Consider the following 14,383-nt stretch of genomic DNA (forward strand, 5'->3'; position numbering starts at 1 on the left):
ACTCGCTGACTTGGTTGATGCATGTCATCGATACCAATTGCGCGGATTGATGCTCATGATATTAATCACTGGATTGCCTGGTCCAGACTTGATTATTTACACAGACCACCTTCATATAGCTGGAATATTGCCGAGTGCAGCGTTAAATAAATAACAAACAAAACTTTTTCACTTAACATTTATTTTTGAATCACGTTTTTTTCTGGTATTTTTTTAGATGTGATGTCACCGGCAGATTGTTTGTCAACAAGCACTGTCACACTACTGCTCCAGTGACAAAATGCTCAGAATCCAGCTACAAAACAGTCATTGATCAAAATCACTAAGACATTACTCACCACTATGAAAAACTTATATCATATAAGTTTTAGTTCTGTCAAAAGCCTAAGTGATGGATTGTCTGCTTGGTGTTCATATCAACTATCAGAAAATCAGATGACAATCAAGTGATACTCTCGCAAAAATAAAATGTTCGGAAAGGCAATGGGGCCATCTTTTATATCATGCATACTTTCTGAGGATATTTTCATGATGTTTTATGTTAATGTCATGATAGTTTTTATTATGATTTTAGGACTTCATCACATCAGGGAAGGGCAATTATTGGTAATATCCACCAGAAATTATGGAAAAAGCTTAAAGTCAAGAGCTCAAAAGTGCAGCAAGACAGTCTTCCGTGCCCTTTTCGTCTCTTCACGATCAACTTTGTGGAAAAGTGTCTGATGAATGTGTGTAATCGGGACCCTATGCGTTATTGTCCCAAGAGGAGAACAAAGACTTGTGTCTCATGTAGAGATGATGGTTATTCTCAGACAGAAGTTACAGCTTTAGCTACCAATCTTGCCGTCTGCTTAGGGAAGAAACCACATGATGACAAGCCTCTTTTACTTCAGATGTTTTACAGTTTTCAGAACTGAGAGTACAGAAGCTCCGCTCTTTGGAGATCAAGACAGAAAAGCCACATCGGAAAAGACGACCAGCGCCTAATTTGATGAATTGGCGAAGATCCTGGATAAGTACAACCGAAGAGACAGACCTCAGTCAATTTATAACAAGCCCCCCCACACACAAAATGTAGTTTCCATGCAATCCAACATAACGGTTGCTGTCACAACGCCTAGGGCCAACACAATGAATGTATTAGGCTGTGGAAGCGTAATTGGAATGACAGTATCCCCCTACTTCGTTTTTACAGGGTTTAAGGGTCAGCAAATGAGGGATGAACTTTTGACAGGATGTACTCCCAGTACTTAGGCAGCGTCAGCATGGTCAGTGAAAAAAGTTTGTCCAACAAGAAGATCTTTCGGAAATATCTTGAAAATAACTTCAGCAAGTGAGGTGAAATGGGGTTTAACGCCGCATCCAAGATTATTGCACTTATATAGCAATGTGCATGCACGTGTATGACTGCTTCTACTAGTCCGGACAGATGGCAAGTTATAGTGCTAGCACACTGAGATACCAAGCCGCAGTCTAAAATGAATACCCCACTAAGACACAGTATACAGACTCCAATCCTACCAGTCCTTGTTTCAGCCACTTAATGCCGAGCGCCAGACAGGGTAACAACAAGTACCATCTTTTAACGTCTTTTGGTATGACGCAACCAGGGATCGATCACTGGACCTTCAGCTCTCTGGGCGGACACTCTACCACTAGACCATGGAGGCGGTCAACTTCAGCAAGTACTGTGTTGAGGCTACAGCAGATAATCCAATCCTGGTTCTTTATGAGGGCCACAAGTCACATGAATCTCTGTCACTTATCGAGTGGGCACGGGAAAAGCACATACATCGCATCTCCTCCAGCCTATGGACGTTGGATGTTTTGGTCCTTTCAACATGTTCAAGAGAATTTTACAACGGCCTCAGACACAAATTCATCAGGGAACATGTAAGGTCTTGGATTGGCAGATATTCGGTATGCGAAGTTGCATGCAAAGCCTACTGTGTTGCACTCACACCAATGAATCTGCAGTCTCCGTTCAAGAAATGTAGCATACACCCGATGCGGAATGTAGTTAAACAAGGCACATTTCTTCCATCAACTGTTTTCACAACAAGTGCTGAGACATCTACTATATCTTCCACAACAACAATTTCCTCAGGTGACAATGTCGTAAGTACCACCAGGTGTACCAGTTTCTTTAGAAACGCTGAACACTTTCTAACAGCAGATCCCAAACCCAAAAAGAAAAGTCATGAGTTCAGTTGTTGGAGAAAAAGCAATAATGGAGGACAATATCTTGGCCAAACTAGTGGCACACAAAGAAAGCCTGTACATATAAGCCAATAAAGTCTACAAATTCTACTGTTTGAAGGAATACCCCATCCACTTCACCAACTCTGGGTACTTCTGGTGTCAGTAGCGTGGCAGTCCTTGATGAGGACTCGACAGTTACGGAAGAATAACAGAATGATGAGGTGAACTTTGCTGCAAGTGCAAAAAGTGGCAGCCAAAAGAAGTACAGCAATGTACATACTTGTGAAATGGGCACAATGCACACACCCTGCATATTCACATTGGACTCATCTGATCTATTGCACACCTATCAGGTGTGTGAGACGATATGCAGAGTTTTAGTGATGTACATTACAATTGCGTAAATATTTTGTGCACTTTTTTCACCTGTAGTTAACTTTATTGACGTCATTTTGTGATGGGGCTTCCCCCACTGTGCATGTGACAACCTTGTGTGAGGCAAAGTGGACATAAATAGTAAGCCAATGAGGCCAGTGAAAACATATGACATCATCCCAGAGTATAATGACCACACTCGGAACTTCAGAAGCAATCGATACGGACTTTCACTTCATAGACTTTCACATTAAACATTTGTATGCAATAACATTGACCATATGAACAGGTACATACCATATTATAACTGTTCTAATATTTGTTTGTATTTTATGAGCATGTGTGTCTTATCCGAGCAAAAACTGATGACGCCCATTGTTATGGCCCATAGTTGAAAGTAAGTCAGACTTAGAACTTTTTGAACACCCTGCGTAGCCATCTTCCCTCGGCAAGAGTGTTAACTGACTATAAAAGTCCAGTTTCCACCCTTGCCGAACTAGACTGGTATTATGGAGTTACAGTTTGGCTGGACTAACAAGTCTATGCATAGTCCAATCAAAATCGCGCAACCAAAATTGAAATCTGGTTCGTAAACTCTCTTGCAGATTTCGGTCGATTGCAGGATTTGCAAAGCATGTGCACCGCCAACTTGTTGTCTGCAGATATTTTCCAAATCTTTTCATGTTTTTAATCAAGGTGCTCACGTGATTTGATGCATTTCGCGATGTAAGACCCGTTTTATCACAATATAGATCTTGATTATCGATCAGGTCGTCCTGACTGGGTGCCACCATTTTGTGTGAAGCAAACGCAAGTGACACGAGAGGTGGCATCTGATTGGTCCATAGGAGAGGCTTAGAAGGGACATAACTGGTAGTAGCCACTGGTGGTGCTACGATCGAGCCCAGGAATTCCAGTCTAGTTCGGCCAGGGTGAAAACTGGACTTTTAAAGACAGTTAACTCTCATGCCTCAGGAAGATGCGCGTAGCAGGCATATTTGAACCAAGTGATTCGCTTTCGTTCACCAACACAGCTCACTTTCATCAAACTAACACTTTACACAATATCTTACCAAGCACACAATAGTGAAACAAATTGTCTGTTTTGGTCTATGTCTGATTGATTATATACTTAAGTGTGGAAGACCAAGTTTCCTGGAGTTTAAAAAAGTGCTATTTTAATTGCAGTGAACATAACGCTTGATTATTCTTTCGAAAGTACTTCGTTATAAACAGTAAATTTCTCATTTAACTCGTCAATCGAAACTGTTTGTATCGCAAAGTGCCATTTTTGTTAGTTGACCAGCGTGTATTCTTTCGCATTCAACAGCAGTCTCCTAGTTTTCAAGAATTGTTAAAGTTGATTTTGCATATAATCATATCTAAATGTATGATAAATAATTTTCATGACCCTTAGTATTTTTTATAACTTTTGTTAATATTGTTTCAGATTTTGCAACCACAAACCTACTCCGTAAGTCACAATACATAGGGTGGTGAGCCATCCCTGTGTGTTAGGTAGGGTGAAATTACCTTTCAAGGTTTTACATTTTTTATGAATTAAAATAATTTTCCAGTCGACACCTACACAAAAAGTGCATAATAAGTAGGATATTCCATATGTCTTGTGAAATATCATGTTTCTCTCATCTCATGACAGGGGAAAGCTATGCTACTTGTGAAAATATCTCCTTTTCACCCCGTCACAAGATGGGAGAAACATGTATGTGTATAAATATATATATATGGCTCATAGGAAACACATATAGCATCTTTCAATCACATACATATAAATATATACACACATATATATACACATACATAGGTTACACATTACAGAACATAATCCATCACTGTTATCTTTTTAACATGACTTGAATCTATGTCTACAAAATTTGAAATTATTTTTTTTGAAGTTATTTACAGTATTGTCAAGATGTGGTTATAGAAGTATTCGTACCGTTGGCCATGTTGAATGTAACACTGGCTATAGCGAACAGCTAGATCTAGGTAATATCGGATAACCATCAATTTTCTTACATGACAATCATAAAACACTGCAATTTGGGTAGAAACTTTACAACTGGGCCAGAAGTGTAGTACCCAACACGAATAGCAACTGAATCACAGTTTGCAATTGCTGGCAGGTCAATAATAATGTCATTCAGTGTCCTGCAAATGTAGAAGGACATGTGGCCGACAAAATTGAAATATTGGCTGGGGCTGGAGATGAGCAATGATCATTATGCCTATAAATGATACATTAGGCCAACCCATCAGATAGGCCTACTGATGGGATTTATTTGACTACGAACAACGAGTTCAGCCCAAACAAAATCAGTCAACTTGCATGACACATTTTGCTGATCATGCAGCTGTGCATTCTACAACCAGCATCTAGCTGTCTCGAGCTCACAGAGTCGGATGAGTGTAGCCTAGAATCTAGATTAAATTTCAACCCTCACCGACCTCTCTACGAGTGACGTCATGCAAGAACCTACAAAAACAAAGCTGAATAGAATGAGGGGTAGGGAGAGAAAGAAACAGAACAAAGATAACAAGGCGCTCTCCTGTAGAGTATGAACTAAAACATACTTATACCTGTTGTGTCATATCTTCATTTGATTCCTTACTTAAATTAGATGTCCAAGGCTACGAATGATATCCTCTTATGGTTGTCCAAGCTCGCAATTTACTACCAACTAAATATAGCTGGATCGTTCGAAATATTTCTTCGTATGAGAAACTCCAAGAACCTATGGCCAATGTGGTGTATCTTAGTGTAGTAGTAAACACTGGCTCATACGAAACACATATAGCATCCTTCAATCACAGTACATATGTACATTATTATTAGGCACAAACTTTTCAACTTCTTGGCTAGACATGGTTGTGTCTGTATCGCCTATCCCAGAATGCATAGAGGCAGGTGCCCGGATGCTCACCTATGGTGACGTCAGTGCCTCTCCCACATATTCTTGGTTGCATATTTCTGACTACTATACCGTACTAAAATCACAATGCAAGCAAATATGTGACAAAAAATTATGTGTATAGTCAGTTAGATTTTCAGAGGATAGCTTCATTCATATAGTCGATAAAAAAAAAATTCATCTCGTAGTTAGCCCGTACGAGTTGAGTAAGGCGGTTAGATGTCATGACTCAGCGGTGAGGGGAGGAAAGGCGGTGGAGGTGATGATCGAGGAACATCGGCCAATACGATCTCAGCGCGAAGCATACAAGGAATAGTTTTATTTGGGTCTCGAGCATCTCGTACACGAGTAGGACTGACGATGTCTTGGTCTCACTTGACGTAAAACCAGACAACGGTCATTTGTCTCAGTGACATAAATAAATTATATATGACAATTAATGTAGTAAAACGCGTGGACTTCTTCATACTATAGGCTAGATTCTAATCCATAGAGTAAATGTACATTTTAATACCAGGAAGTCAATTAGATCTGATGTAGAAGTCCTGCTTATAATCGGTTAATATATGAGCGACCGACTATATTTCCAAATATATTTTTTTACAGTAATTGCATGTAAGTTCGAAAAAACAATTCATCATTTATATTAATAATCCTTATCTACATAAGGGACTGGTCATTTACTGGATGACAGTATCAGCAGTTTATATCAAAACGTAATGTTTACAAAACAAGATTAAGGCGAGGGTAGAACTCAACATCGTTTATATGCTTTGGTCGCCTATAATAATGACAATTTAAAAGTCATCAGGGGTTAGTTGGTTGTGGACTCTTGGCTGGTGTACATCAAGGTGATGTGTGGGGTTAACCGTCTGGTGTACATCAAGGTGATGTGTGGGGTAACCGTCTGTTGTACATCAAGGTGATGTGTGGGGTTACCGTCTGGTGTACATCAAGGTGATGTGTGGGGTAACCGTCTGTTGTACATCAAGGTGATGTGTGGGGTTACCGTCTGGTGTACATCAAGGTGATGTGTGGGGTTACCGTCTGTTGTACATCAAGGTGATGTGTGGGACTACCGTCTGGTGTACATCAAGGTGATGTGTGGGGTTACCGTCGGGTGTACATCAAGGTGATGTGTGGGACTACCGTCGGGTGTACATCAAGGTGATGTGTGGGGTTACCGTCTGGTGTACACAAGGTGATGTGTGGGGTTACCGTCTGGTGTACATCAAGGTGATGTGTGGGGTTACCGTCTGGTGTACATCAAGGTGATGTGTGGGACTACCGTCGGGTGTACATCAAGGTGATGTGTGGGACTACCGTCTGGTGTACATCAAGGCGATGTGTGGGGTTACCGTCTGGTGTACACAAGGTGATGTGTGGGGTTACCGTCTGTTGTACATCAAGGTGATGTGTGGGGTTACCGTCTGTTGTACATCAAGGTGATGTGTGGGACTACCTTCTGGTGTACATCAAGGTGATGTGTGGGGTTACCGCCTGGGGTACATCAAGGTGATGTCTGAGGTGACCGTCTGGGGTACATCAAGGTGATGTGTGGCACTGTCGTCTGGTGTACATCAAGGTGATGTGTGGGGTTACCGTCTGGGGTACATCAAGGTGATCTGTGGGACTACCTTCTGGTGTACATCAAGGTGATGTGTGGGGTTACCGTCTGGTGTACATCAAGGTGATGTGTGGGGTTACCGTCTGGTGTACACAAGGTGATGTGTGGGGTTACCGTCTGTTGTACATCAAGGTGATGTGTGGGGTTACCGTCTGTTGTACATCAAGGTGATGTGTGGGACTACCTTCTGGTGTACATCAAGGTGATGTGTGGGGTTACCGCCTGGGGTACATCAAGGTGATGTCTGAGGTGACCGTCTGGGGTACATCAAGGTGATGTGTGGCACTGTCGTCTGGTGTACATCAAGGTGATGTGTAGGGTTACCGTCTGGGGTACATCAAGGTGATGTGTGGGACTACCGTCTGGTGTACATCAAGGTGATGTGTGGGGTTACCGTCTGGTGTACATCAAGGTGATGTGTGGGGTTCCCGTCTGGTGTACATCAAGGTGATGTGTGGGACTACCGTCTAGTGTACATCAAGGTGATGTGTGGGGTTACCGTCTGGTGTACATCAAGGTGATGTGTGCGGTTACCGTCTGGGGTACATCAAGGTCATGTGTGGGAATACAGTCTGGTGTACATCAAGGTGATGTGTGGGGTTACTGTCTGTTGTACATCAAGGTGATGTGTGGGGTTACCGTCTGGTGTACATCAAGGTGATTTGTGGGGTGACCGTCTGGTGTACATCAAGGTGATGTGTGGGGTTACCGTCTGGGGTACATCAAGGTGATGTGTGGGACTGCCGTCTGGTGTACATAAAGGTGATGTGTGGGACTGCCGTCTGGTGTACATCAAGGTGATGTGTGGGGTTACCGTCTGGGGGACATCAAGGTGATGTGTGGGTTTACCGTCTGGGGTACATCAAGGTCATGTGTGGGAATACCGTCTAGTGTACATCAAGGTGATGTGTGAGGTTGCCGTCTGGGGTACATCAAGGTGATGAGTGGGGTTACCGTCTGGTGTACATCAAGGTGATGTGTGAGGTTGCCGTCTGGTGTACATCAAGGTGATGTGTGGGGTTGCCGTCTGGTGTACATCAAGGTGATGTGTGGGGTTCTCGTCTGGTGTACATCAAGGTGATGTGTGGGACTACCGTCTAGTGTACATCAAGGTGATGTGTGGGGTTACCGTCTGGTGTACATCAAGGTGATTTCTGGGGTGACAGTCTGGTGTACATCAAGGTGATGTGTGGGACTACCGTCTGGTGTACATCAAGGTGATGTGTGGGGTTACCGTCTGGTGTACATCAAGGTGATGTGTGGGGTAACCGTCTGGTGTACATCAAGGTGATGTGTGGGGTTACTGTCTAGTGTACATCAAGGTGATATTTGGGATAACCGTCTGGTGTAGATCAAGGTGATGTGTGGGGTTACCGTCTGGTGTACATCAAGGTGATGTGTGAGGTTGCCGTCTGGTGTACATCAAGGTGATGTGTGGGGTTGCCGTCTGGTGTACATCAAGGTGAAGTTTGGGGTTACCGTCTGTTCTACATCAAGGTAATGTGTCGGACTACCGTCTGGTGTACATCAAGTTAATGTGTGGGGTTACAGTCTGGTGTACATCAAAGTGATGTGTGGGGTTACCGTCTGGTGTACATCAAGGTGATGTGTGGGGTTACCGTCTGGTGTACATCAAGGTGATGTGTGGGGTTTCCGTCTGTTGTACATCAAGGTGATGTGTGGGGTTACCGTCTGTTGTACATCAAGGTGATGTGTGGCGTTACCGTCTGGTGTACATCAAGGTGATGTGTGGGGTTACCGTCTGGTGTACATCAAGGTGATGTGTGGGGTTACAGTCTGGTGTACATCAAGGTGATGTGTGGGGTTACCGTCTGGTGTACATCAAGGTGATGTGTGGGGTTACCGTCTGGTGTACATCAAGGTGATTTGTGGGGTTACCGACTAGAGTACATCAAGGTGATGTTTCGGGTTACTGTCTGGTGTACATCAAGGTGATGTGTGGGACTACCGTCTGGTGTACATCAAGGTGATGTGTGGGGTTACCGTCTGGTGTACACAAGGTGATGTGTGGGGTTACCGTCTGGTGTACATCAAGGTGATGTGTGGGGTTACCGTCGGGTGTACATCAAGGTGATGTGTAGGACTGCCGTCGGGTGTACATCAAGGTGATGTGTGGGACTACCGTCTGGTGTACATCAAGGCGATGTGTGGGGTTACCGTCTGGTGTACACAAGGTGATGTGTGGGGTTACCGTCTGTTGTACATCAAGGTGATGTGTGGGGTTACCGTCTGTTGTACATCAAGGTGATGTGTGGGACTACCTTCTAGTGTACATCAAGGTGATGTGTGGGGTTACCGCCTGGGGTACATCAAGGTGATGTCTGAGGTGACCGTCTGGGGTACATCAAGGTGATGTGTGGGACTACCGTCTGGTGTACATCAAGGTGATGTGTGGGGTTACCGTCTGGGGTACATCAAGGTGATCTGTGGGACTACCTTCTGGAGCACATCAAGGTGATGTGTGGGACTACCGTCTGGTGTACATCAAGGTGATGTGTGGGGTTACCGTCTGGTGTACATCAAGGTGATGTGTGGGGTTACCGTCTGGTGTACATCAAGGTGATGTGTCGGACTACCGTCTAGTGTACATCAAGGTGATGTGTGGGGTTACCGTCTGGTGTACATCAAGGTGATTTGTGGGGTGACCGTCTGGTGTACATCAAGGTGATGTGTGGGACTGCCGTCTGGTGTACATCAAGGTGATGTGTGCGGTTACCGTCTCGGGGACATCAAGGTGATGTGTGGGACTACCGTCTGGTGTACATCAAGGTGTTGTGTGGGGTTACCGTCTGGTGTACATCAAGGTGATGTGGGGGGTTACCGTCTTGGGTACATCTAGGTGATGTGTGGGACTACCGTCTGGGGTACATCAAGGTCATGTGTGGGAATACCGTCTGGTGTACATCAAGGTGATGTGTGGGGTTATCGTCTGTTGTACATCAAGGTCATGTGTGCGGTTACCGTCGGGTGTACATCAAGGTGATGTGTAGGGTGACCGTCTGGTGTACATCAAGGTGATGTGTGAGGTTACCGTCTGGTGTACATCAAGGTGATGTGTGAGGTTGCCGTCTGGGGTACATCAAGGTGATGAGTAGGGTTACCGTCTGGTGTACATCAAGGTGATGTGTGAGGTTGCCGTCTGGTGTACATCAAGGTGATGTCTGGGGTTGCCGTCTGGTGTACATCAAGGTGATGTGTGGGGTTCCCGTCTGGTGTACATCAAGGTGATGTGTGGGACTACCGTCTAGTGTACATCAAGGTGATGTGTGGGGTTACCGTCTGGTGTACATCAAGGTGATTTGTGGGGTGACCGTCTGGTGTACATCAAGGTGATGTGTGGGACTACCGTCTGGTGTACATCAAGGTGATGTGTGGGTGTACCGTCTGGGGTACATCTAGGTGATGTGTGGGACTACCGTCTGGGTACATCAAGGTGATGTGTGCGGTTACCGTCGGATGTACATCAAGGTGATGTGTGCGGTTACCGTCTGGTGTAGATCAAGGTGATGTGTGGGGTTACCGTCAAGTGTACATCAAGGTGATATTTGGGGTAACCGTATGGTGTAGATCAAGGTGATGTGTGGGGTTACCGTCTGGTGTACATCAAGGTGATGTGTGAGGTTGCCGTCTGGTGTACATCAAGGTGATGTGTGGGGTTGCCGTCTGGTGTACATCAAGGTGATGTTTGGGGTTACCGTCTGTTGTACATCAAGGTAATGTGTCGGACTACCGTCTGGTGTACATCAAGTTAATGTGTGGGGTTACAGTCTGGTGTACATCAAAGTGATGTGTGGGGTTACCGTCTGGGGTACATCAAGGTGATGTGTGGGGTTACCGTTTGGGGTACTTCAAGGTAATGTGTGGGGTCACCGTCTGGTGTTCATCAAGGTGATGTGTGGGGTTACCGTCTGGTGTTCATCAAGGTGATGTGTGGGGTTACCGTCTGGTGTACATCAAGTTGATGTGTGGGACTACCGTCTGGTGTACATCAAGGTGATGTGTGGGGTTACCGTCTGGTGTACATCAAGGTGATATTTGGGGTAACCGTCTGGTGTACATCAAGGTGATGTGTGGGGTTACCGTCTAGTGTACATCAAGGTGATGTGTGGACTCCCGTCTGGTGTACATCAAGGTGATGTGTGCGGTTACCGTCTGGTGTACATCAAGGTGATGTGTGGGGTTACCGTGTGGTGTACATCAAGATGATGTGTGGGGTTACAGTCTGGTGTACATCAAGGTGATGTGTGGGGTTACCGTCTTGTGTATATCAAGGTGATGTGGGGGGTTACCGTCTGGTGTACATCAAGGTGATTTGTGGGGTGACCGTCTGGTGTACATCAAGGTGATGTGTGGGACTACCGTCTGGGGTACATCAAGGTGATGTGTGGGGTTACCGTCTGGGGTACATCAAGTTGATGTGTGGGGTTACCGTCTGGTGTACATCAAAGTGATGTGTGGGGTTACCGTCTGGGGTACATCTAGGTGATGTATCGGGTTACCGTCTGGTGGACATCTAGGTGATGTGTGGGGTTACCGTCTGGTGTACATCAAGGTGATGTGTGGGACTACCGTCTGGTGTACATCAAGGTGATCTGTGGGGTTACCGTCTGGTGTACATCAAGGTGATCTGTGGGGTTACCATCTGGGGTACATCAAGATGATGTGCGGGGTTACCGTCTGGGGCACATCAAGTTGATGTGTGGGGTTACCGTCTGGTGTACATGAAGGTGATGTGTGGGGTTACCGTCTGCTGTACATGAAGGTGATGTGTGGGGTTACCGTCTGCTGTACATGAAGGTGATGTGTGGGACTACCGTCTGGTGTAAATCAAGGTAATGTGTGGGGTTACAGTCTGGAGTACATCAAGGTGATGTGTGGGGTTACCGTCTGGTGTACATCAAGGTGATGTGTGGGGTTACCGTCTGGTGTACATCAAGGTGATGTGTAGGGTTACCATCTGGGGTACATCAAGGTGATCTCTGGGGTGACCGTCTGGGGTACATCAAGTTGATGTGTGGGGTTACAGTCTGTTGTAGATCTAGGTGATGTGTGGGGTTACCGTCTGTTGTACATCAAGGTGATGTATGCGGTTACCGTCTGGTGTACATCAAGGTGATGTGTGGGGTAACCGTCTGGTGTACATCAAGGTGATGTGTGGGTCTACCGTCTGGTGTACATCAAGGTGATGTGTGGGGTTACCGTCTGGTGTACATCAAGGTGATATTTGGGGTAACCGTTTGGTGTACATCAAAGTGATATGTGAGGTTGCCGTCTGGTGTACATCAAGGTGATGTGTGGGGTTGCCGTCTGGTGTACATCAAGGTTATGTGTTGGGTTACCGTCTGGTGTACATGAAGGTCATGTGTGGGGTTACAGTCTGGTGTACATCAAGGTGATGTGTGGGGTTACCGTCTGGGGTACATCAAGGTGATGTTTGGGGTCTGCGTCTGGGATACTTCACGGTAATGTGAGGGGTCACTGTCTGGTGTTCATCAAGGTGATATTTGGGGTAACCGTCTGGTGAACATCAAGGTGATGTGTGCGGTTACCGTCTGGTGTACATCAAGGTGATGTGTGGGGTAACCGTCTGGTGTTCATCAAGGTAATGTGTGGGGTTACCGTCTGTTGTACATCAAGGTGATGTGTGCGGTTACCGTCTGGTGTACATCAAGGTGATGTGTGTGGTTACCGTCTGGTGTACATCAAGGTGATGTGTGGGACTACCGTCTGGTTTGCATCAAGGTGATGTGTGGGGTTACCGTCTGGTGTACATCAAGGTGATGTGTGGGGTTACTGTCTGGTGTACATCAAGGTGATGTGTGAGGTGACCGTCTGGTGTACATCAAGGTGATGTGTGAGGTTACAGTCAGGTTTACATCAAGGTGATGTGTAGGGTTACTGTCTGGTGTACATTAAGGTGATGTGTGCGGTATTACCGTCTGGTGTACATCAAGGTAATGTGTGGGGTTACCGTCTGTTGTACATCAAGGTGATGTGTGCGGTTACCGTCTGGTGTACATCAAAGTGATGTGTGGTGTAACCGTCTGGTGTACATCAAGGTGATGTGTGGGACTACCGTCTGGTGTACATCAAGGTGATGTGTGGGGTTACCGTCTGGTGTACATCAAGGTGATATTTGGGGTAACTGTCTGGTGTAGATCAAGGTGATGTGTGGGGTTACCGTCTGGTGTACATCAAGGTGAAATGTGAGGTTGCCGTCTGGTGTACATCAAGGTGATGTTTTGGGTTACCGTCTGGTGTACTTCAAGGTGATGTGTGGGGTTGCCGTCTGGTGTACATCAAGGTGATGTGTGGGGTTACCGTCTGGTGTACATGAAGGTCATGTGTGGGGTTACAGTCTGGTGTACATCAAGGTGATATGTGCGGTTACCGTCTGGTGTACATCAAGGTGATGTGTGGGGTAACCGTCTGGTGTACATCAAGGTGATGTGTGGGACTAACGTCTGGTGTACATCAAGGTGATGTGTGGGGTTACCGTCTGGTTGTACATCAAGGTGATATTTGGGGTAACCGTCTGGTGTACATCAAGGTGATGTGTGGGGTTACCGTCTGGTGTACATCAAGGTGATGTGTGGGACTACCGTCTGGTGTACATCACGGTGATGTGTGGGGTTACAGTCTGGTGTACATCAAGGTGATGTGTGGGGTGACCGTCTGGGGTACATCAAGGTGATGTGTTGGATTACCGTCTGGTGTACATCAAGGAGATGTGTTGGGTTACCGTCTGGTGTACATCAAGGTGATGTGTGAGGTTGCCGTCTGGTGTACATCAAGGTGATGTGTAGGGTTGCCGTCTGGTGTACATCAAGGTGATGTGTGGGGTTACCGTCTTGTGTACATGAAGGTCATGTGTGGGGTTACAGTCTTGTGTACATCAAGGTGATGTGTCGGACTACCGTCTGGTGTACATCAAGGTGATGTGTGGGGTTACCGTCTGGTGTACATCAAGGTGATGTGTGGGGTTGCTGTCTGGGGTACATCAAGGTGATGTGTGAAGTGACCGTCTGGTGTACATGAAGGTGATGTGTGAGGTTACCGTCTGGTGTACATCAAGGTGATGTGTGGCGTTACGGTCTGGTGTACATTAATGTGATGTGTGCGGTTACCGTGTGGTGTACATCAAGGTAATGTGTGGGGTTACCATCTGTTGTACATCAAGGTGATGTGTGCGGTTACCGTCTGGTGTACATCAAAGTGATGTGTG

The 14,383-nt window shown here is 45.7% G+C and overlaps 1 protein-coding gene across 1 annotated transcript in view; it reads right to left on the reverse strand.

The window, feature by feature from the left end:
- The window catches only part of LOC124148425 (enhancer of filamentation 1-like), a 38,554-nt gene extending 33,064 nt beyond the window's left edge, over positions 1–5,490 (reverse strand). The window contains exon 1 of the mRNA XM_046519510.2: positions 5,179–5,490. Coding sequence (XP_046375466.1) covers positions 5,179–5,190 — 12 coding nt within the window. The 5' untranslated portion in view covers positions 5,191–5,490. The remainder of the gene's footprint in view (positions 1–5,178) is intronic.
- Between the last annotated feature and the right edge of the window lie 8,893 nt (positions 5,491–14,383).

This window comes from Haliotis rufescens, unplaced genomic scaffold (genome assembly GCF_023055435.1).
Source record: "Haliotis rufescens isolate VD_foot unplaced genomic scaffold, xgHalRufe1.0.p SCAF_19, whole genome shotgun sequence".
NCBI lineage: Eukaryota > Metazoa > Mollusca > Gastropoda > Lepetellida > Haliotidae > Haliotis > Haliotis rufescens.